At 40.6% G+C, this 25,672-nt stretch overlaps 2 protein-coding genes across 2 annotated transcripts; both read right to left on the bottom strand.

Moving 5' to 3' along the window:
* Window positions 1–3,746: 3,746 nt before the first annotated feature.
* On the bottom strand, window positions 3,747–7,532 carry LOC146678236 (growth arrest-specific protein 1). The gene has a single exon (XM_085421737.1). It carries the CDS (start codon window positions 6,444–6,446, stop codon window positions 5,697–5,699), a length of 750 nt encoding a protein of 249 aa, XP_085277863.1. The 5' UTR covers window positions 6,447–7,532; the 3' UTR covers window positions 3,747–5,696.
* A 2,942-nt stretch (window positions 7,533–10,474) lies between these two features.
* On the bottom strand, window positions 10,475–16,589 carry cplx3b (complexin 3b). Its single transcript, XM_085410901.1, has 3 exons — window positions 16,111–16,589; window positions 13,375–13,462; window positions 10,475–13,026 (listed from the first exon to the last, which is right to left on the bottom strand). Exons 1-3 carry the CDS (start codon window positions 16,266–16,268, stop codon window positions 12,802–12,804), a joined length of 471 nt encoding a protein of 156 aa, XP_085267027.1. The 5' UTR covers window positions 16,269–16,589; the 3' UTR covers window positions 10,475–12,801.
* Window positions 16,590–25,672: the final 9,083 nt, after the last annotated feature.

Below are 25,672 nucleotides of genomic sequence, written 5' to 3'. Positions count from 1 at the left end.
CCTGCGAAAAACTGAAAATACAGATGTTTCAAAAGCATTTTCAGCAAATAGTATAGATGATGTGTACGATATATGATATAGAGGCCTGTACAAACAGCTACATACTACTCCGCACCCCCCTTTTCCCCCCACTGCCTTTACTGTGGGTGAACCACAGGCTCACCATGCTCTCTCCACTGATGGAGTTCTCTCCACCGCTATGAGGGGAAAACTGGAGAGGTGCGGCCTCTGCCTTATTTACACTAGACATGCATTTTCTTAGGTTTGGCACTGGCTTTAGATTTGAGGGATACACTGAGTTGTGGAGTTCAAGTAAAGCCTTCATAACTGGGCCTCTGTGAAACGGTAAAAAACTTAATAGATGGTGGCAAGCCAATGATCCTCGCTGTTGTAGGTCTTCATGGACCGTTTAGATTTCATTTATTTGAATATTCCAAAAGGGAGCTTTAATACAATTATCAAAAATATTATACTGTATGTTTGTTTGCAAGATTTTCATTCTGCTGTACTGTTTCATTATTTAATTTCTTTATACAGTGTGAATTTTAATATGTATTTATTAAATGACAAATCACAAATGACAGTTCTGTCTCAAAATAAAATCACAATCTTTAAAAATTGTGCAGTCTGAAGTTTTGTCAGCAGCACGTCGCAAACACTCATTTTTCAGAATCTTTGCAAAGATTTATTTGTCTTCGTGTGAACAGCGCTCCTGGTTCCTCACCACCGTCATCATCTGGAAGTGCGCTCTGTAGAAACAGCTGGCTCGTGTCCACGAGGGGTGGAGACAGGGAGGCAGGGAAGGGAAAAGTAAGAATACTTGTTAATAATATGATTCATGAGATGAGATAACGGATTCAATAAAATGTCACAAAAACTGGAGAATGGTGAGGAATTTATTTCATCTGCATAATCTCTTTTGCCAAGAATGCTACGTCCAGGTTTTTTCACAAAATTATGTCAGTTGAAGACCTAACATGATAGATCCACATTTTTATTCTGTGAAGCTTTGGCTTACTGTTATCTTTTTTGGAAAAGTAAAATGATTGTCCCACTCACCCCCAAAATAAGATTTTTGCCTCTTTGGGGGGAAAACAAGGCCTGTCTTACAAAGTGAAAGTTCGGAGTTTGAAAGATGTGTTTACCATGCAGTTTCCAGTGAAACACAGTACTGCTCCATTAATGGAAATGCATGAATCTGTGTGTGTGTGTTTTTCATTTATGCTAAACTCTAAAAGCCAAGATATTTTGATTTCCACAGTTCTTTGATTATTCTTTTTTTATTTCTGTCACGTTCGCTTTTTCCAACTTATTTCCAATATTAAATTGCCCATTTAAAAACTGGATCAGTAGATCAAAAGACAAAGTTTTGTGAAAATCGGAAAGAGATGTATTTTGATATCTTAAAAAACTGCAGCTGTGGTTGTCATAGGTTTACGAGCGGTCTTCAAAACCAGGACTCAGATTAATGTTTGTTTTCTGTGCTCTCATTTAGCTAATAACAATCACCTGGTCATGCCAGGTGTAAATCAGTACCAGACCGTATGGTTAGAGCAGAAACAGCATGGCCCCGAAGCAACGGGATGAAGAACCATTGGGTGATGAGTTTGTGGCTGTGCTATGGAGGGGGCTGTAATTGGCTGTCGGTGCCCGTGGTGTTGGCTCAGTTTCTTTGCTTTAATCATAGCGCGAGCATGTTGCTGCCAGGAAAACTTTGGATGCAATTTTGACCCTTGTGCTTGCTTTGTTGTTTCTGGGAGTACTGCCAATTTATATTGCCTTCTTAAAAAGTCTGCTGAATAACCTTACAGTAATGCAGCCCAGAATGGGAGCTTCTTAGATGGAAAACTTATCCCACAACCCCTCCTCCAAAACATCACCGATCCTCCTCTCCTAAACCACGACCTACAGCATTGTGGCTTCAATCAGTCTCCATATTCCCTTCCTCCCTCTCTTTTTCTTTTGGTACTGTTAAAGCTACACACGAGTAGTGCTGGTATCACTGTTGCCTATAAAGAGGGGTTTGTATGTTCTGGTCCCTAAGGAGCTGGGTGACCTTGACTCCATCATCCCTCTACATAGAGAGCAGGTCGGCTAGTTGCTATGGCTCCATGGCTGTCATGAATGGAACATTGTATGCGTGTGACATAAGAACCTCCCAAATCCATGGGTCACCCCACTTTGGAGTTGGGGGAACAGGGGGGTTTGTTTTAAAGAAATGTTGAATAAAGATAATTTAGAAAATGGGCTCCAGCACACTGCTCCCTCTGTAACCCCACCCCCCATTCTCCTCCACACACAATCCCCAAGGCTCCTCTGTGCATGTTTGTTTTGACTTTGCTCCCAGAATTGGGGGGACAGGGTGTTTTTTTTTTTTGGAGGACTTTAAGATGCATGGCAGTGGTTAAGACAGACTGAACCAAAGACAGTCTAACTACATGAGATGGAGTCGTGCTATATTGTAGCTGTAGGCTGCATTGTTTCTCTATCTCGCAGCAGACAGTTGGACCTACTTGAGAATTCCTGTGGTTTACAAAAGAAAAAAAGAAAAAATCAGTAAAGGCTGTATAGAAGTTCTCTCCAGGCTTGGAGATGTTACTGAAATTTGCCACCTGTTAGCTCAAGTAACAAACTTCCAAAACGTAATTACTCAACAAATGTAGGTCTGTTTTTTTTTCACGCAAGTATAGTGGAAAAACGTTACTCCTCAGTTTATTCCTTTTTTGTTTGTCCGACTGCTTGTACCATTTGGACATGCCTAAAGTAACATTTGCAGAACAGGTGTGCAGCTCAGCTCACACCTAACTGCTAATGCTAATGATCATTTCACAGTTTGTTAACGACTTGCAAATACCTCAGTAACTGTGGAGGAAGCACCAAATGGTGGCTTGCTCTGAAGTAGTTCATTATATTTTCGGTCATTAGCAAAGTCACACTGACACTGGGAAAGTTTGAAGGTATATGATTAAATCTTTCCAGTATCGGCTTATCTGCTTTTCTCTACCTTTTTCATTTTAAAGGTTTTGTGCTTTACATCTACGTAACTATGACTCATGTGTTTGAAATGCAATATAGTACTCTTCAGAACTTCCTAACTCTTACAACCTGACCATTACCGCCCATTTCAAATGAACAAAAGGTAAAATTAACACAGGATCCAGTACTGAAAGCAATACTGACAAAACAAACCCACTCAGTCCCTTAGCTGACTTGAGAATGACTGTTTCCAGGAACCCAAAATGCTAACGTCATATAACTATTTTATAGTGAAACTTTAATGTGAAGAAATATGATTAAAATATAATAAGTGCTAGTATGTGAAGGTTTACACATTATATGCAGATTTAGCTCATGCCACATATACCACTGAAATATCTAGACACTTTTGGATGCGCCCTTATTTCCCAAGGGGTTGCCACAACGGATGAATCTGCATGTTTGATTTGGCACTGATTTTATGCCGGATGCCCTTCCTTTTCCCTTTTATCCAGCTTTGGGACTAGCATTAAGTACATTAGCTTGTGAGCCCCTGAGACTGAGTTTGTTTCCTCTGAGTGTTGGACCACAGATCTTTTGTGTGTAAGATGAATGGGTTGAAAACTACCGCATGGATCCTCTACACTACTTTTAAAAAAATATTATCATTAAATATGCACATACAGTCATGAATGCTCCACTGACTTTGAGGTAATGTACGATCACCAAAATATGACAGGGAAATGATGTAAAAATCAAGCACACATTGGTTAAAAGTTCAACATTATTTATTCCTTTTTATTCTTGGGCTACATTAGGTCATATATGTATTATAAAACGCATCCTCCAGTTTGGAGGAAGGAAGACGTGCTGAAGTGTTTACTGCTATATTCCCAAAAAATGAGAGGAAACATTGAAAACTACATCCAAAAAACAGGTTTTGTGAACAAACTTTGAGCTACATTTGTTTATATTAAAAGCATTTAAGCGACACTTGTTTTACTGCATATGACGGTAAAATATATACACATTCTTCATACTATAGCTTCATAATTTAACACTTAACATTCATTGTTTAAGACTGCATGTCAAGTGGCAAAGACACAAACTGGCAGCTTCAGAAAAAGTGATCAAAACTAACAAAAACTTTGTTTTTAATTTTCCCCTTTTTCAACATAACGTGGAAGTAAGAAGTCAGACTGAAAATCTGCTGGTTTCAGTCCCTGGACCTGCAAACAGGTAAAATCAACCACGCAGCAGCTGTTCAAAGCAATGTGTGCAAGTACAAATATGAATGTGATGTTTTGCTCTGACGTTTTTAGCCTCGAAACACACAAAAGACTTCAAAGTACAATTACTGAGGAAAGGATCCCCAACATGAAAATGTAAAAGTTGTAAAAATCTCATATTATTAACTTGAGTTTATCTGTGTGTGTGTGTCATTTAGAAAATAGCTGGGTAAAACATTTAATTTAAAAGTATCCTGACAAATGTATCCTGACAAAATGAAGAAACACTTTCAACTTCAAGCCAACCTGTGTGACATAAAATAAGGAATTATAACTATGTTTGCTCACAGTGAACATCAAGACTACTTCTTGATGTTTTGTTTACCATTTACTGCATTTAGTGTTGCTTGGTGTTACTTTAGGTGTTTTGTTCAGCAGAGTTTGTTTTGTTCATAAAACCTGACTTACTCATCCTTAACTTGCACAGTTTGTTACATATATGTGGCTTAAATCCAACATTGTGCTTTGGAAAAAGAAAGCAAAGCACTGTCAGACCACCTGTAGATGTGAGCAGTCTTGTGGACAAACTGTAAATGTTGTACGTTGACTTGTTCACTCCAGCAGCTGGCAGTTGTTCCTGGAGTGTAGCAGCAGTGTGAAAGCAGTAATAAAGATAGGGGTCTCCTTAGAGGCCTCAAATGGGGTAGGCAGTAGAATGGAGGAAGAAGGGGGTGAGGGTGGTCTCAGGAAAAGTTCAATAACACAATCTCAAATGGGGGAGGGGAACAAGACAGAGTGCTGGAGAGGCGCTTCAGTTAATTTAAGTACTTGATCACACACCCTTGCCTGTCCTCTCACTGTTCCTACAAATATTTGAAGTGTGGCTGTTGCAACAATGAAAAGGCCCCTGAAATAGAGAGCAGAGCAAATAGAGACTGGATGGATCCAATGTTTGTCCAAGGTCTTAATAAGGCCACACTTCAAGTACCATTGAAAGCAAACCAAATAAACAGGAGCTGTTTGAGGGCAAACAAAGTGGCCGTGCGCTTCAACAAAATACGGTCTGGTTAATTTCCTCTCACTGCTACATGAAAATGTTTTTGATATTTTTGACAAAAGCTTTCTTTTAACTTAAACTGGTGGGGAATTTTAACTCGGAAAACTAAAAGGAGCATGTACAGTATACAAATCGAAAGGAAATACTTCCTGAGTGAGATGTGCATGGAGAATTACTAAGGTTGTGGAAATTTTACACAAACCATTACAGTGCTGTCTGTCACCATGAAACTAGCACGAGAAGTTTGAGGGGCCCAGGGACGAAAAAATAACCTTTCTCATCCTGCAGACCTGAATTCAAGTCCTCTGCCAGCAAAGCATCGCCTGCTCAAGTGTCTTTGAGAAAGTTACCAAGTCCTTATTAAATTAAATACGGGATAATTTTGCTTTTGTACTGTACATTTTATTCATAAAACTGTAAAAATACCCATCCCCTCAGTATAATATCCGTGCTGTAAGAAGAAACAAGGGCAACACGCCTCTGGATAAGCTCTGAGAAGCAGAGGAGTTTTCACTAAAATCCACCTTTTTGTCATTTTTAGGGTAATTGTTTTTGTTTGGATCTTCATAACCTTTAGTCGGGTCTGAAACAACGCTGTGGTCTCCTATGGAGCAAAGTTTGCTCATGTTCTCCTTGACCACTTCACACAAAGGCCTCTCCACTCCATCGCAAATGCAGCGGTTCAGAAGCATGCCGTTTGGGATGAACAGCATCTGCTGAATGGTGGCTTTACACCTGGAGGAGCACTTCCGGCCATTGAACAGCTGCCCGCAGTATGACATGTAGGCTGCCAGGGAGGTGTGGCAGTTGCTGTCTTCCTCGCAGCGCTGCCGGGCCTCCATGCACCCTATACCTCCGGCGTCCTTCGGGTGTCTTCGGGGCAGGCACGGCTCTATGGCCCGCTTGGCGTTGAGGCAGTCCAGATCTTGAGCGCAGTCGCAGGTCTCCAGATCTGGCCCACTGCGGGTGTGATTCAGCCTTATCAGCGCGCTGATGCAGTGGCTGGGGCATTGCTTTCTAGTTCCTTTGATGTTACCTTCACATGCTGTCATGTATTGATTGTATGCAAGTTCGCACTCGGGTTCGTCGTGGCACCGGAGAAGCGCCTGCCAGCATATTAGCTGTGCATCCAAGGCCACCAGCACCCACGGGAGAAGTGCCAGGGCGCTGCACCAACATTTCATGCTTGGATGGAGTTGTAGTTCGGTGACGTGCACTTTCTCCACCAGCACATTAGGATCAGAGCGACTCAGGCACAGAAACTTTCACACTGAAGTTCATACAAGTTTTCTTTTCATCCGAGAGTTTTCGCAACAGACAACCTGTTAACACCGCAGCTCTTTCAAAAATTCTCCACTCACTTTTGCACCTTGGATGAGTTTGGCTCCTCCCGGTGAGATTTGCAACAGTAGAAGTCAAGATGGGACTCAGGGGATTCACCACGCGTAGTTGCAAGAAACGGAAAAGTCAATTCGGGAAGCATGTCCGTTCAAAGACGAGAAATCCAAACTCCAAAGTGCAGTCTGTCTCCGCATCACCGGTGCAAATCTGAGGTGGCCACTGAAACGCGCCATTGGGCTATCTAAAGTTTACAACTCTAACTACAATTAATGTACACAACTCAGATATTACACTAGAACTCTCCTGCCATTGCTAGTTTCGATTCTTCCCAGCGCTACTACTTTTAACATCCATCCACGCATTCATTCCAAACTTGTTGTTTTTTTTTGTTTTTTTTAGTTGAGAGCTATTTCTCTCAGTCCCATTTTGTCCCGCTATGTGCGTCTTTGTCCTTCTTCTGGCTGTTACGCTTCACGGTCCGCCGAGCATTTCCCCACAACACCCCTCCTCCACGAAAAAAAAGAAAGAAAAAGTCGCGCCTTTCCCCCTCCTTCTCTCATTTACAATCCTGGCCACCGATTGGTCGTCACTGAGGAGTCAGCCGTGGGACCCATTTCCAGGCCCACAGCAGCACAGCTCTGAGCACAAATCCTCTCAGTATATGACGAGATAGGCTGGATGAAACTGTTTATAATTTTCCTTGTATGAAACCCAGGATCTGTGTGGTCCTCCTGTAGCAAAACATAAGTGAAAGGGGGAGGCAGGCAGGGGGAGCTTGCAAAATGCATTCCTTTGCAAGAAGCTCACATCTGCAACTTCACTGCTCCAAATTTCAGCGAAGAAAAACAAATCTGTTTCTCCGGAGCAAGGAGAAACCTCAGTGATGGCTTCCTCGCCGATGAGGATTTTCACTTAAAGGTTCTCGCTAATTGTCTCCCTCCCTCGTCTCCCCATTCTGCAGAGTTTTTTAAGCCTCGATTGATAGAGGAGAAAGGGAGAGAATAGTATTTTCTGGCCCGTTTCACCCTAATTGTGTCAGATTGGCCATGCGGTGGCCCAGTGTCTTTCCAGCCTGAAGATTGTTCACGCACTGCAGCCTATCAATAGAGAGGGGTTCAGCATCAATATATTTTACAGCTATTCCCTTTCACACCACACTTGAAAACTACCAATAGCCCAGGCGTTCCTGCCATTGAAATGGAAACGAGCTTTTCTAGCTTCAGGTCTGCCCTCACAGAGGGGCTGTGCCAGTTTTGCACAAACCACACAGAGCAGATGGGTGCCCAACCTGAAATCTGCAAGAATGCAAAAGAACTGATAGCATTCTGGTAATTATTGTAGCTCTGTGTCTTTAACAGGGACAGAGTCAGCACTGGAGCTGCAAGTAACACTTTAAATAGTAAATTTGGGCCTTTTTAAACTTTAGTTTAACTTACTTTAATTTATTTTAGTGTTAAATTAAAGTTTGGATGAAATTTATAAAGCTGTAACTGGCAATTATTACTTAAAACGAGTCTAAGTAAGTGCTAAAATATAATTTTGTTTTGTTGGGTTTATACACTAAAACCAGTTGATCACGTTTTGGACAAGAGCAGACATTTTAGAGAAAACATGCAGATCAACACACAAAAAGACAGCTAGTGCATATATATGAGATCAGTCAATTAAAAAAACTTTATTTGCATATCACTTTTCATGCAAATCACTGCAGTTCACGGTGTCTCACAGATGATTAACAGAGTATAATAAGTGAAAGCCACTCAAAATAAACTAAAAAGATAAAACATCATGGAAATAACATAAAGAAAATATTCTTTAAAGTAAAAGTATGTCAGTTAAATTAAGAGCAATACAAATAATAAATAAAATAAAACACAATGTACGGGAACAAGCCGGCTCTAATCTGTGAAAAATGCTGTGATGAGAGCAGTTAAAATGAAAGCATTAAAAATCAAATAAACCTACAACTTAGACACAATGAGGTAATAAAAACAAAGTAACTTCTTGAAAAGAACACTCAGTCAAAAGCCAGATTGAAGGCATATGTTTGAAGTTCAAATATTTCAACACTTCCAACTGCAGCGCCAATCTGAGCGAATGAAACCTTACCTACACAACAACAACGACGACAACGACGATGGCGACAACAACAACAACTGGTAATCATTAACAAATATATAATATAGCATAGAAAATTTTTAGGTGTAAATAGGAATAATCAAATGAGTTATGGGTTATTATCGATTATATAGTGCAATATAATTAAATTCTATTTTATAATCTAATGATATGAATGGTAATGCCTTTTAACAGTATTCATGATTAGTAAACATGATCAACTACACTAGTTTTAGTATATAAATTTATACTAAGGCGCTTTCTAAAATGAAGGAAGTGAACAAAAATAATAGTATATATGTAATAATAATAATAATAATAATAATAATACCTCACCAAAAACGACCATCCATCCTTACATCCACCTTTTTAGATCTTCTTAACTGCTTTTCCAGTTCAGGGTCAAGAGTCAAGGGTCACAGGTGAACTTGAGTCTATCTCATCTGTAATAGGATGACATACAGGGTACACACTGGATACATCACCAGTCTGAAATGTAATTTTTGCTAAAATCCTCAGAGCACCCATTTATTGACCTGCAGTGACCCTTCCTTGTAAGAGGACAAAGTAAACGCAAACCATGCCATTAAAAAGCCCCCCACAGGATATCAGAGCCACCAGATTCCATGACTGTAGCAGTTCTCAGGTGCACACCATCCACTCACTCACTCTTTGGAATATGCAGTATGCCCATTTGACTCTACATTTTCCCCCATCTTTGCCATCCTTTGTCTTGTGGATTTTGCACCTTTGAACTCTCTGATGTGTGTATGCCCTCAACCACAATATAGAGTTCCCTCCATGAATCTGTCAACGGATTATTCTTGATGACAGTCTGATTACAGTGACATTTCTCAATCACTTGAAGAGTGACTCCATAATATGGTAGTTTACACATTTGCTAACAAGGAAAAGCTCCCTAGTTCAATCGTGGTAGGACCTGACCCCAAATCCCATCGGGGCTGGGTCAGGAAGGGCATCCAAATCAAATAAGCAGAGTTACCTGTTATGGTAACCCCCTTCCAAATAGCTGTTAAAAGTAGCTTCTGAGTCCTCGGATACTTACTGTCTTTGCTACAGGGATGAATGGACAGTAGTCGCTGTTCCTATTGAAACAGTGTCTGTTTGAGTAGTTTTTAAGATTGAAGCTCCTGCTTTAAGTGCTTGGACCCTATTTCAAAGTCATGACTGCATTCATAGCATTCACATAGAGAATCATCCCTGAGCTAAAAATTATTACTGTGTGTATGCATGCTGTGAACTGGTGCATATGTGAATGCATTCATTGTGTTTCTCCACTTATTTGTTCGGGTTTTTCCTTTAAACTTTCCTCTTTCATGTGTGGATTACTTGACTCATTCGGTCAGCACACTGCTGCCAGAGATAATGAGGATGTTTTTTAGATTCATTTGAAATATTACATTCTGTTCTTAACATCTTTTAATACTAGTTTTAACGCTAATACTAGTTAATACAGCCCGGCTTTGACTTGTCAGTCACAATCTATGGGGCTCACCCAGAAGCCTCCCTCATGAACAAATCTGTAATTGTGAGTGTGTTTTTATCGCCCCCTGGTGTTCAAGCTGCTGCACATTTAACAACATGCACAAACGACACACTAAACCTCGAAGCCATTTAAACTCAAACACAGTAGAAATGAATTCAATTAATAAATAGAATATAATAAAAAAATTTATTGCAGTTAAAACGCAGAAGTCACTGAAATACTTTCCAACAGAATGACAGAGATACAATGAAAGAAAACAAAAAGGTCAAAGGAGAAAAACTGCGTGTCATGGTAGCCATTTCCTGAAAAATCTGGACCACAGAATGACACCACAGAAATCATATATATGTGTATATTGTTATTATTATTGAGTTATTGAATTATTATTTCAAGTCACAAACACTCATACAAAGCAAAGAGTTTTGCTTTATGGCTTCATTTCCCCCCATGAATATCGTCTCATGATGAAACATGACATATTCTAGTAGCTCTGTTTATAAAAGGACTTATTGCAACTTTTCTTCTTCTTCGTATTATTGAAATATTCTGAATATATAGATATATATATATATAATTGTGTATCTAACAGATGACAATAATCACTGTAGTGAAAAAATGTTGCCTCCGCTTTCATTCAGTAGTAGTGTGGCACCTACAGTGAGGAAATTAAAACTCATACAGTAAATTAACAAAATCTTTTTGGCCACAGTTTAAACTTAAAAGAAAAATATTAAGTAACACAAAGCGGGGAAAAAAAGTTTTTGGCCGTAGAACCATAAAAGGAATGAGATCGGGGACAGATGTGAGATCAAGCCAACATCACCTTCATCACCACTGCTACATAAACTGAACACTGGCAAAATGTAGCATATATGAATGTAACATAACATCAACAGCATCCTCCCTAATGTCACCCCTACCTTCACACTTGGCTATTAATCAACAATACCACAGTAAGCCCACACTGACTGAGTGCTCTGTAACACTACAATGAGCACTCCCGGCTATAGGGTGAGTTTTTTTTTTCTGTTTTACAAAGACACCACTTGACGCATCACACTGGCTAAACAACACGAAATCCACCAGCACGAAAGAGCACTACTGAGACGGAGGGGTCAATGAGATGGAGGACAGGTCAAAGGTCACCTGATGGTTGACAACACTGCAAGACCCGGTGAGTTGATGGAAACAGAATGACTCGCTGTTGACAGTATAGGCAAACAGATACCTGTACATCTAACAGAACATAAATACTTGAATGCGGACTCTGTATTTGGATTTATACACACACACACTGTCGTTACACATCTGGACATATTTGTGCCTTTTCCTTAATGTTGGTCAGAGTGTTATCAACACAGGCTTTGGCATACAACTTGTAAAGCATTTACATTTCTTCTAACTGAGCAGCTTTTATTCTTTTAACCTATAAATGCAGCATATGTGCAGAAATACTTCCAGTATAGTTGATATTGATGCTAGGTTAAATTTGGGAACACATGAATTACACGTAGCAAAACTATCTGGACTTTCAGCAAGACATCATCTGTGCTTGCTTGGTAATTATTAATGGTTTTTAATCGAACAGGAAAGAAGAAAAGAAAAAAATTGAAACTTCTTCCAAAAATAAAAAAAAAAATCAATAAGGCTCGTCTTTGTAAAAAGTAGCTTTTAGATTTCGGAGCTCAAAAGAAGACAACCTTGTACGGACATCCAAGGCACACTGAAGTACAGAAAAATCTAAATGATATGTCTATGAGAATATTTAAAACTGATGCAGCAACATTAGCAAGCTACTTTTGACCAAGATCAGCCCATTTCTACCATGTTGCGCATTTGTACATGAAAAATAAACAGAGCGAGCTTTTATTTTATTTTACCTACATCAACTCCCCCAAATTTAACATAACACAGCAATCAGTGTCAGCTTTGTTTATGTGTGCTTTCATTCCAATGAAGCAGCTGATCTCACTGATGCGCTTATTGAAAGTGCACGTGTTCATCACTGAAATCAGTTGCTGTGTGTTTGGAAGCAAGAAAATCCTGCACACACACACACATACACACCTGCGACCTCTGCTGCAGAATCACATTGTGTTATCACAGGTCACATGAGGTACAGAGAGCTGGGGAGGTTATAGGGAGTAAAGGATTTAATACACTGGAAAAACCTTTCTCAGAGGTGAAACTGCTCTAAGGGCAGAGCTATTTTAATTGGCTAAATCTCAGTGAGAGGAGCCACATTTTTGGCTAATTGGCAATTTATGTAAAAATATGCATGGCATTCATGACCTTTTAAGATATCGGGAAGTCAAAAGGCAAACAAATTAAGCCGTTTCACCTGGTTGTCATTGTGGCTAGAATTGTATTGTAGGTTTGTAAGATGTAGCCAAGATATCGTACTATAAGGCTTCTGTTTAACTTTGCACGACCAGAAAAAACTGTTAATATGTGGCTCTGCCAACTGACATTCCACTACAGCAATGAGAAAATGTCTACCCCCGGAGCAGCTCTGCCTCTGAAAATATTTGTACAAGAAAAACTCTAATCTCCTGGGCTTGGAGTTGGCCAGATCACATCAGACTGCAATTCTCCGTCTGCTTTTTGAGGTCTTCCAGTGTGGCCTGGGCTTTGTCTTTCAGCTGGTCGATGTCCACATTCTGGATGTTGGACAGCTGGCCCAGCACCGACTGCTTGTGTGCTTCCTCCTCGTTGTCCTCGGCGATCATCTTGGCAAGCTCTGTGGGCAGCACCACATCGTCCCCTGCCTGCTGGATTTGGGTCTCATCCATCTCATTCTGAGGTGGACACACATGGACAAAGATAATATATATCTGACGTATAGCCATGTCCACCAGGACCAACAAGAGAAAGGACAAGCTCTTCCATGGCTTGGAAAGCATAAGAATATGTGATCTTCTGTCAAATAATAAGAAGTAATAATGATGCTCAAGGTCACCTTACATCATGAAATTAATGAATCAGTAACACTTAAATATTCCAATAAGAAAGAACATTACTCAGCAATTGATTAAAAGTAGTATTAACATAGTACTATTATTCCTATTGCCTATTCACGATACAGATTTTAAAGGGGAGGATTATCTTTACTTTCTTTAGATTATTGGATATTTCAGTTAATTTACCTTTGGTAGTCTGTACTTTTCCCGAAAATGAGTTCTAACTGTGGCTCGCTCAGCTTTCTTCTGAGCGTAATGAGCTTCTCGTTCTTTTCTGCAAGAGAGGACGAAAAATATTTTGGGGGCACAATTGAAAAAGTGAAGCTTAGGTTCCAACCAGAGGTGACTATATAAATATATACATTTTTAATATGCGCTTTTATTTAAATGAGACATAGAAAATGCAAATGTTAACTCCAAGATCTTTACTTTTGCAGTGGGTATCGCACCAAATATTACAAACCAAATATGCCGTAAAATAAATCTGGTACTTCTCTAAAGTCAAGTGAAGTTGCATCTCAGCTGTAAAATAAACATAAGGCTTCTGCTGAATCTGGATCATGGAGGCCTTGGAGCCTAGCGTTACCCCGTGTCCTCCTAACGCTAACTACAGGGCATACAGCGAACAGAAGGTGGAGCAGCAGCAGTGCCGCCATGGGGAGAAAAGCAAGACATGTTTTGCTTATGCTTATAAACCCCAGATGCAGCATCCTGACAGTCCGGCTTTCCTCTGAGGGATTTCAGTTTTCTCGGGTTGTGGACTAATAGATCTGCACTCATTACCACTCACATGCTGTCAGTCTGTCCTGTACTTACTAACTTAAGCGGTACAGCATGGTCTGCCTGATGAGCCTCATTCATGTTAAATACCTTAAGTCTGTAAAGGAAAACCTGAAAAGAGTGAGTTACTCTGCAAAACAGGTAGTTAAACCAAATACATAGGAAGTACTGAGACATTTAAAAATACTTATCTTGGTGAAACTGAATGTTGGGCCATATCAAATGTCTTTTAGCCTACTTACATTTGTCTCTTAAAACTCTTAAAAACAGTCCATTATACAGTGTATGAGGCCTCCAGCAGAGGGCAGGCTGTAGGCTCCTGGCAATGCCTTTGCCATTCAGTGTCACTGGAATATTTATGGCTTTAGTGTAATTCGTAATTGTCCCCCATCATTTGCTAAATCAGCTGATATGCCTCTTACAAATTATGAGTCAACAGATATAATCCTTTACAATTTTGTGTGTACAGCCCAAGGTTGAGCATAGCATGATTACAGAAACAAAAAGCAATACAAACACAAACATTGTGGATGATTTTAATCAAAGCAAAGCTACAGTGAAAGAGGCTGCATTGCATGCCTAAAAGGATTAGATCAGCAGCATCATCTAAAAGCAGAGGGACACTCCAAGACCAGCGGCATGGTTCAAAAAGTGTCTGTACCCAATGTGTCAGGGGAAGGTCGTTTTATGTGGCGTTGCAGCATTCATGGAGGCGTCCATGTGAGCCTGAGTTCACTTCATATCAACGTGAGTAGGCCAAACACCAAAGGGCCATGTGGTGCTCACTTGCAACCAATGACCGGGGCTTTGTGCCTTTCTTTCTCAAGGGCATCAGATGACCGGGGTCGTCTCTGTAGTCTTCGCGTTGAGGGTAATAAAATGTGTGTATGTGACACGTCAGCATCGCCAACCCACCCTCACAAACCATATTCTGCTTCATTCTGAGCAGAACGAGCTTCTCAGTGACCTATGCTCGTGTTCAGCACCTCTGACTAATAACTCGCCTCCGAAGAAGGTCACATTATGACGGAAGAGCATTAAGCATCTCGTCATGCCTCCTATGGAGCTCAGTGGGCTGAGCTGAGTGTTAATACTGCTAGAGTTAGGACTTCACCTCCCACTCATTTTGAAAATGTCTGCCCATGGTACAGTGAAACACTTTGGATAGACGTGTTAGATGATGAGGACGATACATTTGGATAATTTCCTTTTAACAACAGGACAGTATGTAGTGCTGTTTGGGTTCTGAACAAACTTGCAGACAGAAACCAATAAAATCAGGTTTATTTGTCTTGTTTTTCTGCAAAAACCAGATCTGAATCCCTATCCTGGATTATTTATAGTAGCTTATTATATGACGTGGAGTTCTGCTCTGAGGATCACACTAATCAATAGTGAGTTGCTGTCTCCTGGGTGAACTCTGCCAAATGACCTTGTTGTTGCCTTATATTCTCACCTAGTGCACTCTGAAATTAAACTACATGATAAATATAATAATAAAACAGCGTGTAAAGAATGAACTTTGGAAGGTGAGGTGAAGGTGATAAGGGAAAGATTGAAATGATATAAAGTGGAAAAAATCAAGTGAATTACAACAATTTAAGTCAAAGGCAATATTTGACATATTTTTGCAGGCATCCCCTGGCTTTAAATCACTGTCATTTTGAATAGTTACTTCTGTATGATTATAATGACGATGATGAGAGTCGGTTAAAAGCCGAAACTAATTTGTATTATTGTTGGTTATTTGCCCTCTAATAATCACCACTTTAATTACCACACAGTCCGCTCCATTATTCAGCCGCACGCACGGCATTAGGAACATTTTTTGCCACAGGCACGAATCCCTGTAGACATTTCCGTGGAAGAATGATTCCAGGAATCCCAAATTAAAGACGGCGCTACACATTTTTGCCGAAGCAAAGAGACGGAGAGCTCCCTGGGCGAGAGGAGCAGCTGCGCGTGGAGTGTTCATATTATTGCACTGGTGCGTAAAAAAAGCGCGCGGCGCACTGGGGGCTTTCTGCTATTTACACAGAAAAACACACTGTTTAAGCATGCCACGTTTCCACCCCCTCACCCCCGACACACAGGCTTTTTTCATCACAACTTTACAATCAGAAACTTCAATCATTGGCTTACTTTTCCTCCTCTAACTGTTGCTGATATTGTTCAAATTCCTCTTGAGTCATTCCCTGCGCGGCGGCGTCTGATTTCTCCCCTTCGGATTTCTCCTCCGTCAGTCCTCCTGTCAGGTTCTTCAGCTGTCCTCCCACCACGTGTTTTACCATGAAAGCCATAGTTGCGCTTTGGAGAGTCCTCGATTTGTTCGGTTAAGAAGTTGAAGTTGCGATGCGCTCTTGGGCAGAGCGATGATGGGCAGATATCAACCAAGTGCCGTTTAAACGAGTATGAGACTTGTAACTTTCAAAGGATGACTAAGAGCAGTCAAAGCGTAAAAAGTAGAAAATAATTCCGACGATGCGTCGAAGACCGAGAATTTCAGCACCACTGGCCCTGGACAGCTCCGTGCCGAGAAGGATGGAGAGGAGCTGCTCAGCTATGAGTCAACAACTTTGGCGCTGAACTCTACCAATCCTGTGACTCCGTCCGCAGCCACCACTCCCTCCACCCAATCCCAAGCACCGCCGGACTCGGTGTGCGCTTGCACAGCGCGCGTCGGCACCGTGGGCTGCGCGGGATCCCGTGATTCGCCGTCTGATTATAACTTGCAATGGATTCAGACAGATTTCCGGAGGGGGTGTGGGGGGACAAACAACACGTGACGAGCCACAGTATCTCCTGGCTGTTTTGGTGCCTTGGTCTCTGTCAGGGTCATCTGCGCGCTAGAGCCTACTACAGAGTTTGTCAGCAGACAAACAGAGTATTAATTGCAAATTAGTGGGATGGTTGTCTGTTAACCCACGGCATTAGCTTGGTTTGTTGGTCTAATTGCTTAGAAATGATGAGTCCTCTCTGTCTGCTGCACATGAATAGGCTCCATTTCCAACAAGATGAGTCTGTGTACGTTGCATGGGCAGATTCAGCACCCTTGTAAATATCCATTCTACTTGTGGACTAGAGTTGGTAAATTTGTCTCCATTGCATCACAGTAATACAGAACAGTACTGTACTGATCCAACGTCTTGCAAGTGAGGTTGTAATGTCAGTATTTTGTGCTTGTTTGGCTGTGTTAGTGTGTCTTTGATGGGGCAGGCGGGGTAAATAGTTTAACTTCCATGAGCAGATAATGCGTTTTAGTGAAAGGCTGGCTGCTTCTTGAGGTTACTGGAGATGACGTAGCACTCAACTAGAAAGCCTCATTTCTAAAAATATGACCTACATGTGTGTGAGGGATGCTTTAAATCTCTCTTCCTGTGAGATTCTTGACATCCAAAGTGTGAAAAGCAACTTTGATCACAAGTCAACAACTCCAGTGTCCTGATCCTCGCAGCAGTCTGACACCGAGCCTGGCCTACTTTCCCCATCCCTGTGGATCAGGAGAGACAGAGCCCGTCTCAGTGTCTTTTTGTCACAGGCTTAGCAAGGCCCTGTTAGCCTATACCTGCCTTGCTTAAAATCTCCCCCTAACTTCAAAGCTGCCATTGGTGAATAGATTGAAACGTAACATAGTGAATAAGATCAAAACTGTAATCTCTGTGAAATTGAATAAGAAGAAAGAATTTGCCTAGCCAGCATGTTTCAACATCAATTTATATCCTTTGGCTTTTGATATTCAAACCCAAGGGATCTGTTCCAAGTGCAGGTCCCAATCACTTTTTTTCTGGATTATTACTTAGCCCTGACTACAGGTGCTCTAGCAGGAGGTTTTAATCCAAGATAACATATATGACATACATAGCTCAATGCTTAAACTCATACATTTCTGTAAAGATTGACTACATCCCTCTCTTGAGGACATGTGGTGGCTGAGCTTCACAGAACAATCACAGCAGCGTGAAAAAAAAAGAGCCGAGGCGGCGTGTTTATTGGCAAGTACAACAAATTATGAGAAATACACCAGCTGTTTTCACACCATACTTGTGATGCTCTGTCATCACTGCTATCACCCAAGTTATGAAGACACAGAGAGACAGTTTTTCAGTATTTTCTATGTTGTCCTGTGCTATGTTTGTGGTATTTCTGTGCTCCTCTTCAGTTTGCAGTTCAGTCAGCTTTGGCTACCTGCCATTGTCCAAAAACACATTGGGTTTATTGGTGATTCTGAATTGAGGTATGTGGCTGCTTTTCACTCCATGTCAGCTCTCAATTTTGGTTTACAAAGCGCTATGAATTCCAGTAATTCATAATTCCAATGCTAGTTTGTTGGTTATTAATGATGATTTTTCTGGGTCCAGAACTGATTTGATAGCATGTAGCTCAAATCACAGCAAAGCACTATTTTGCCCTAGACGGTTCGATTACTGATGAAACTACAGACAAGTACAAATTGAAGGAAACACAATCATAAAGCGTCTCATTAAGGCGTTGGGTTACCAAATGTCCCATATTATCTTTAATGCTGATACCCGAGGTATCCTGCAATCTACCAGCCAAAGCAGTTATAACGCAGAAATAGAGGCCCCCAAAAAGCAAGCCTACTGAGAGTATAGACCACCAGCTTTCCAATGTGTGGAGGTGTTAAACACATCAGTCCAGAATCTCTCATGGGTGTTCATGTAGTGGGTTGAAAGCTGGTGACTGTGAAGGTCAAAACATGAAAAAAAAACACTAATTCAAATTAATGTTTTGTTGTAGTTTGAATGTGATCATTCACAGCAACTTCATATTGATTTGTTGTGACCATAATGGCTCAGTCACACTAGAGTAAAAATAGGATGGCAACCTTCTGGCGACTAGCAAAAATTAGTGGTTGCTTTTTGATTGCATTGAATTTGAGACTGAGACTGAGCATACAAGGCCCTTAACCTCTTGGTGAACACTTTTAAGTGACAATTGCAGAGGTCACTTAGTGGGAGGCAACCTGTATCCAAACAGTCTCGCTCCAGCTCAGACTGTCTGGACTCATTCTCACACAGATTGGTGAAGGTCTACAAATAGCTGCCATCTAATTTATAAATGCAGAAAGATTTTCCAGCACACTGTAACCAATCTGAGTCAGTCTGTGCAGATGAGTGTAACTTGTCTGTGACACATCTCTTTGCAATACGAGACTCAGTTGATTGCCAACTGATTGCATTCAGGTTATATTTCTTTATAAAAGCGAGGTTATGTCATTTTGTAGTTGAACCACTGTCCTGCAGCAGCTGTGCCACTATTTGTAGCAGAGTATCCATATTTCTGTTTTAAATCTATGACATTGGGGCTGGACTCTGAATGCAAGAAGTTAATGTGAATTTCTATTTAATGATCATTTCTGTGTCAACAGATTTCATAGATTCGGGATTATTTTATGTAATAAAAATAATAAATAAGGTAATAAAACTGCAAGTCAAATATGGTCTCCCACTACTGTTGTCTCTTCTGTGACTGTAGCATGGAAAGTCCCACTAGAGACAACAGTGGTAAGAGATTCAACCTCAGGACCGCCTCAATGTAGTGGTCAACAGTTCAGTTTATTCTACTGAGAGAACTGACAGAAGTTCAGAAGATTCCATAGCAAAAGGTGTGTCAGCATATATATTGTTATCCAGAAAACCTGTATAGCTGCATGTAGATATTATTGTTTATTCATACTTGGAGTATATACACGATCTACAAATGTTCATGAATTTTTTTAAGCGCTGTGTCCTGCAACTTAAGCAAACTGGAGAGAATATTAGCACTAAAGAAAAGCCAAACTATATCAACACTGAATCCTGTCAAAATTCTCTTGAAAACAAAAGGAAGCAAAAATGTGGTTGCTGTTTCAGTAAAAATATCTCAAATCAGAGGCTGTTATCAAGCCTTCACTTAGAAAATAGAAACATTAAGAAGGACTTAATCAGCTGTATTTGTTAAATAAGAGCATGTGGGATTGAAATGAAACACTCTTAGTCAAATGGAGGAAAACAACATTACTCACAGTTCCTGATTTAAAAATAGACTCATGTTAATGCTCCCTGGCTCCTGCCGGTGCTCAGTTCGTATTACTGCCTACTCAGATTTGACTGATGTTTCATTGTACAATGGAAATCAATCCCCAAGGTCTTTGTAAGACGTATTTGAAGCATACATGCTTTATATATGTACGCATAAATGCATGCATAGCCTCTACACAGATGTTTACCGTAAAATTCATGCGTGGTTGCACACGTTGCTCAAACATCTGTGGTACAAAGTCCATATAGTAAAGTCTATAGCAAAGAAAAAACACTTTAGTAAAATGAATGTGGAGTAGGGATAGTATTTGGTCTTTCATTACAAATAAGAAGAAAATTTCAGGCAGCAGTAAGAAAAGGTTAGACAGGCGTGACATAATGTGATTGTCGTGATCACGGTGCGAGTGAACATAACCGAAAGCATCACGCTGGCTTCCACCCAGTCACACTTCCAGTCTGGTTACACTTGATCTTTCAGGATTAGGAGGCTGTGTGGGATTGGGAGAGATGGGCTTATGTACACCATCACTCACGCTCACTGATCCTCAGCAGCCGAGTGTTACACCTTTGTTTCTCCAGACAAGGGATTAGACTCATCAAACGAATGTGCCCTGCAGCAGACAATATGCACATTCAGGGAGTTTTTAAATGCACACAGGCAGAGATGACGCCATTAGCAAGTTACTCGGAGGCCTGTCTTAAAGAAAGCTGTGGGCGTGTTAGTGTGTATGTGGTGCCCCCCTCGTGAGATGACAAATATCACGCTAATCCCATTAGAAGTGCAAAGTGCTCTGTGTGCTCAGTGACAAAACTATTTTTTTTTGTATCAAGCAAGCATCTGACACTATTTGCAAGAATTTGTTTTTGTTCTACCTGCATCAGGGGTGGACCAGAAATCAAAACAGACAAGTGGGGGTCGCAGAATCATGGAATCATATGGTGGAAAAGCAAGTCACCCCAGGGGAGGTGGTTTGATGCACTGCAGGCTGTCTAGAAGGTGTTGAACTACACCACATGTCAGCATGGCAGCTGTCCCAACAGCTAACATCAACTACTTCCACATGACATGAATATTATGGCCTTTTAAGAAACCATTTAAACTTGATGCTTAAATCTACACAGAGCCCGATCTGTATCTGTTCAGCCAGGCAGAAAATTTGGATTTTATTTGCTCAGGTTGTCAGAGATAGATATCTCCCTCTGGGACAGTGGAAGCAGATGGAATTTTGTTTGTGGGGCTTGCAAAAAAACAAAAAACAACAACAACAAAAATATTGCCTTAAAAATTTCAATGAAATATCTCTTTCCAGAAACTGTGCCTCAGCTAGATTGGATGAGCCACAGAACAGATTGCCAACCATTTTCAGAGAGACTGTTTCTTCAGTAGAAAGTAGTTCAGATGGAAAGGGTTGACAGGGAAGTCTGTGGATTATCCAGGGTAATTGGGACACAGTTTTTGGAAAGCGATGGAGATTTTTTCTAAGTTTCAAACACCTCAAAAGAGATGGACTGGTCCAAGTAGGATGACAGAAATATTCGAGACCAAACTCGAGCTGACACACCCTCCATGGGTTCATATCGATCTCATACCTGCTTGTAACAATACCACAAACCGCAAAGGGTAAGTGAGAAGAAATGGCCTACTTAGATGCTTTCCAAGCATGTTTTACCATCAGTGAGCAAGATATTATTATAAAAATCATTCCGTAAGTCAGCTTCAAGTATTTTTTTTCTTACAGTTTTACTCACATTACCAGGATGTGCCATGTTGTGTGAATGTGAATGAAATCATTCAAATCAGCAGATGTGTGCTCCCTGCTTGCATTTCGACCTCGTGACAAAGTATTCTTTGTGCGTTCAGTAGATTTCATAGAGTCCCTTCGAATTTAACATGAATACGTTTGCATGGGCACAATGGCCAGGAAATGAGTCATTCAGAGAGAAGGAAAATGCTGTATATTGATTACGAAAAGCTGAAAGCAGGAACCAAGGCTGGAATTCTCATTACATACTGGCGTGGTTTAAAGTGTGAAAAGAAGCCGCTAAGAGACACACTCGGTGACAGAATTCACAGCAGAAGGAGGCGCAGATCAAAAGTGAGAAAGATGAAACACAAATGTTCAGAGGATTCAAACTGAAATAGGTTGTGAAATTGAGTGTGAACAGAAAAAAGGACTCAAAATGTGTGCAGCTGCCTCCAAAACTGCAAGCACATTTGAAAATTAGGAAGATAATTTATCACAGGGAGTGTGTAAATCATTGTGATTACTGTTATGAAAAAGTATGTCTTTTGCAGACATATAAAAGCTGAAACCCTTTCGATACAAAGACAATGCCAAAGTATTTCAGCCGATGCTGCTGAGAACACCATCTGCTTAAACAGCCTCACCTAATGACAATAGAGAGTTAAAAACAGGACGTCAAACATAATTGCAACTCTGACAGTGGAAACTCTCACCTGTTCTCACCCGTCTAAGAGAGGCACCAAAACCTCCTAAAAAGCAATTCTGCCAAAGAAATAGCTGTCAGGGTGCCTCTGAATATCTAGCCAGTCCACAAAAACTCTGGCTGTACTTTTTTTTCGCAAAAAGCCATAGAATCCCTATTACTATTACTATTTGGTGTTCATACCTCTTATATTGCATGTTAGTCAGTCCAAGGTCTAAGTCATTATTGGTGATGACCCTAACCCTATATCTATCTATCTGTCTAGCTATCTATCTATTTATCAATCAATCAGGCATCCTAGTAAGGCATCCTAGTTAGATACCTGAACCACCTCAGCTAGCTCCTTTTGCTGTGGTGGAGTAGCGGCTGTACTCTGAAGACCTCACCATCAGGAAGCTTATTTACACTGCTTCTATCTGTAGTCTCAGTCTTTCTTTCACTATCCACAGCTCATGACCTTAGGTAAAGATAGGGGATTGCTATTTTCTCTTTCATGCTCACCTCTCTCTTTGCCACGACAGACCATCTGGATCACTGCTGACGCACGTGACAGAGTGTACCAAATGTTCTCATAGACATCTCAGGTTATTACAGTGAGACTCAGTGTGAAAAAACAAAAAAGAAACAAGAAAATGCTTCTGATCACACTACTGATCTCATGAACTGCCTCACAGGCTTAAGCACTGTGGGATCTTGAAGACACTTCTGTGTGGTCTCCAGTGATGATCCTCAAGATGAAAGTCTGCACAAATCTGCACAAATCTGAGGTCTGTGGTGTAATCTGAGATACACATGTGGTTCTCTAAAAGACAGTCTAAAATTGAAATCGGAGACAGTTTTTGTTTTTTTATTGGTGAAGTTTTGGAACTTTTTTTTTTCTTCCTTGCACGTGGCCTGCAGTACATTTCTTAACACACACACAAGTCATGTTTGAACAAGTGTTGTTTCATCCCTGTGCTGTGCTTTTAACTGCTGCCAACCTGTTTAAACCCACATCAAATGCAACCCCTATCTCTATATATGCACCGACTAGTATTAACATTAGCATGCTCCAAGTCTTTGCATTCAAATGCATGAACTTGTATTAGTATAAGTAGCTCTGCTGGCTTTAAACCTTATAAGCATAGCGGCTTTATTGCCTTGCTTGGCTACCGAGTAGGCCGAGTCGTGCATCAGATAATTAAAAAAAAATGTCAGGATTTGTATCCATATTTAATTGCAGTTAAAATGACCCTTAGTTGTTCAGTTCTTATATAAACTTAAAGTGAAGATGAAATGCTAAGTAAAACTCAGATATTAGCATGTTACATAAGGAAAGTAGCCATTTTAAAAGTGATGTTAGAGACAGAGAGAGAGAGGATGGCAAGCAGCAAAGATCACAGGTCAGCTCTGAGTTCACATTATGAGCATATGGCTGGCTGCTAAGCCTGCTCAGGCGCTGTAATGTCTCTACTTATTTCCGTTTTCTTTCCTCTCATGCTTCTTTACACCTCTCCTTTGCTGCTCTCACACACTTGCCTTACTCACTCTCATTCCCCTCTACTAACCCGTCCTTCTTATCCACCCCTCCTCCTTCCCCTTTCCTCAACCCCACCGCTCCTTCAAATCCCTACCATCCTTCCTCCATCCCTCCCCCTTCCCTCGTCTCCCCTGCCTGATTTAGACCTCTTGCCTGAGAGGAACATCAGAGCACAATGGGTTAGTGCTGGCTGAGCTTAAATGGAATGAGAAAACTGGAAAATTCTCTTTCATGAATAGATGCAAACAATCGGCAGTGTGAGGGTGAACGGGGCAGAGGAGCATGGGCTGGGTAAGTAAGAAGAGTGAGATGAGGATGGAAGAAAAATGGCTGATGAGGTGGCTGAAGATGGGTGAAGGTCAAAGAAGAAGGAGCAGGGAGGAGTGACTGAAACTCACCCTAGAAGTCATTTTGACAACAAATTGTTTCCTGACATTTGCAACTTAATATACTGTACTATTAATATACTGCACATAATCTTGTGTTTGTGTAAATGGTATTTTTAGGGGAAAGGTCCTCAAAGTACACATAAGCTATCAACATTTCATGTTGAGTTTGAGGTTTTAAAGCTTTGAAAGGATTTTCTTCTTAGTGTCTTAGTAAGGAAGTCAACAATCTTCAAATATATTTACTTCTTTAATTGAAACGTACTTAATAACTTTCCAAAAGTATTAGTTAGATGCCAGTTAGCAGTGTTAAAGCGCTAAAACCCAGTTGAATTATCTTATATGTGATAAATGTTCTTCTGTGTCAGTGGAGTTTGTCTGGGATTAATTTATGCTGTTACCAGATTTAATTAAGAGACTCACAACCATACAATAGCAACTTGTCAATTGCAAAATGGACCCCTGAAGGATAAAGGACGCCGTGCTTTGTTGTTTCCTTTTGACTTTAATATGAACCATAACTCCCAAAGTGAGCAGTGTGTTTCAGTCACTAAGATTTAAAACTAAGAATTGAGACCATAAATCTGTCAGGAAAGTGTTTACTGAGATCAAAGGTCAAGGGAGTTTTAGGAAATTTTTCATAGACTTCTGAACAGTCTGACTGTTCAACATGAGGAGTTGCCTCCTTCCCAAGGTTGGCCGAGCTGTTAACAAAGGAACAGTCAGTTTGTGGACTCCATCACTCTACTGTGTTGGGTATAAATGTCTCTGAAACATAGCAAAGCATACGAGGTCCAGTTTAAAGCTGGAGGGCAGATTTTCTTATCTTTGGTGTTGCTGAGTTTGCCAGTGCATTTCTTCTTTTTAAGAATGTAACACATTATTGATTTGGCCACTCCTGAAGTGTTTGCATTCTCTCTCTGACAGATTTATTTAGTTTATTCAGTTAGTCTCTCTCACTTCCACTAACATCACTTTGGGTAAACAAAGACAAATACAATACAAATACAAATTCAACACTTTGAACCAATTTCAGATATCATGTTTGCATCATTTGTCATGAAATTACAAGAAACAGTCCTTACCTGGGCATGAAACTGCTTGTCAATTAGTTGTCGAATTAATTTTGAGCTGCCAACAATTGAGGGGCAGGGTTATGTATGAAAAATTATTGTGATTCCCAAACACTTATAAAAAAAACCCCTCAAATTGTGTGATGGAAAAATCTAGGAAGCATCAAAGAAAATTACAGCTGGGAAAAAAGGGAACAACGGCCTTAAATAAACACAAAATCACTGTTGTGGCTTTGG

Source organism: Rhamphochromis longiceps, linkage group LG1 (genome assembly GCF_057381845.1).
Source record: "Rhamphochromis longiceps isolate RC_006_pf linkage group LG1, R_longiceps_female_GT1.1, whole genome shotgun sequence".
Lineage (NCBI taxonomy): Eukaryota > Metazoa > Chordata > Actinopteri > Cichliformes > Cichlidae > Rhamphochromis > Rhamphochromis longiceps.
This window is presented reverse-complemented; position numbering and strand designations above follow the sequence as displayed.

What these genes read in the sequence shown, in the direction of transcription:
- LOC146678236 (XM_085421737.1), bottom strand. Translation starts at nt 6,446, where the DNA reads ATGAAATGTTGGTGCAGCGCCCTGGCACTTCTCCCGTGGGTGCTGGTG.
- cplx3b (XM_085410901.1), bottom strand. Translation starts at nt 16,268, where the DNA reads ATGGCTTTCATGGTAAAACACGTGGTGGGAGGACAGCTGAAGAACCTG. An exon ending in CAACAGTTAGAGGAGGAAAA is followed by an intron (nt 13,463 to 16,110) that starts GTAAGCCAATGA and finishes CCTCTCTTGCAG; the next exon opens with AAAAGAACGAGAAGCTCATT. An exon ending in AAAAGTACAGACTACCAAAG is followed by an intron (nt 13,027 to 13,374) that starts GTAAATTAACTG and finishes TGTCCACCTCAG; the next exon opens with AATGAGATGGATGAGACCCA.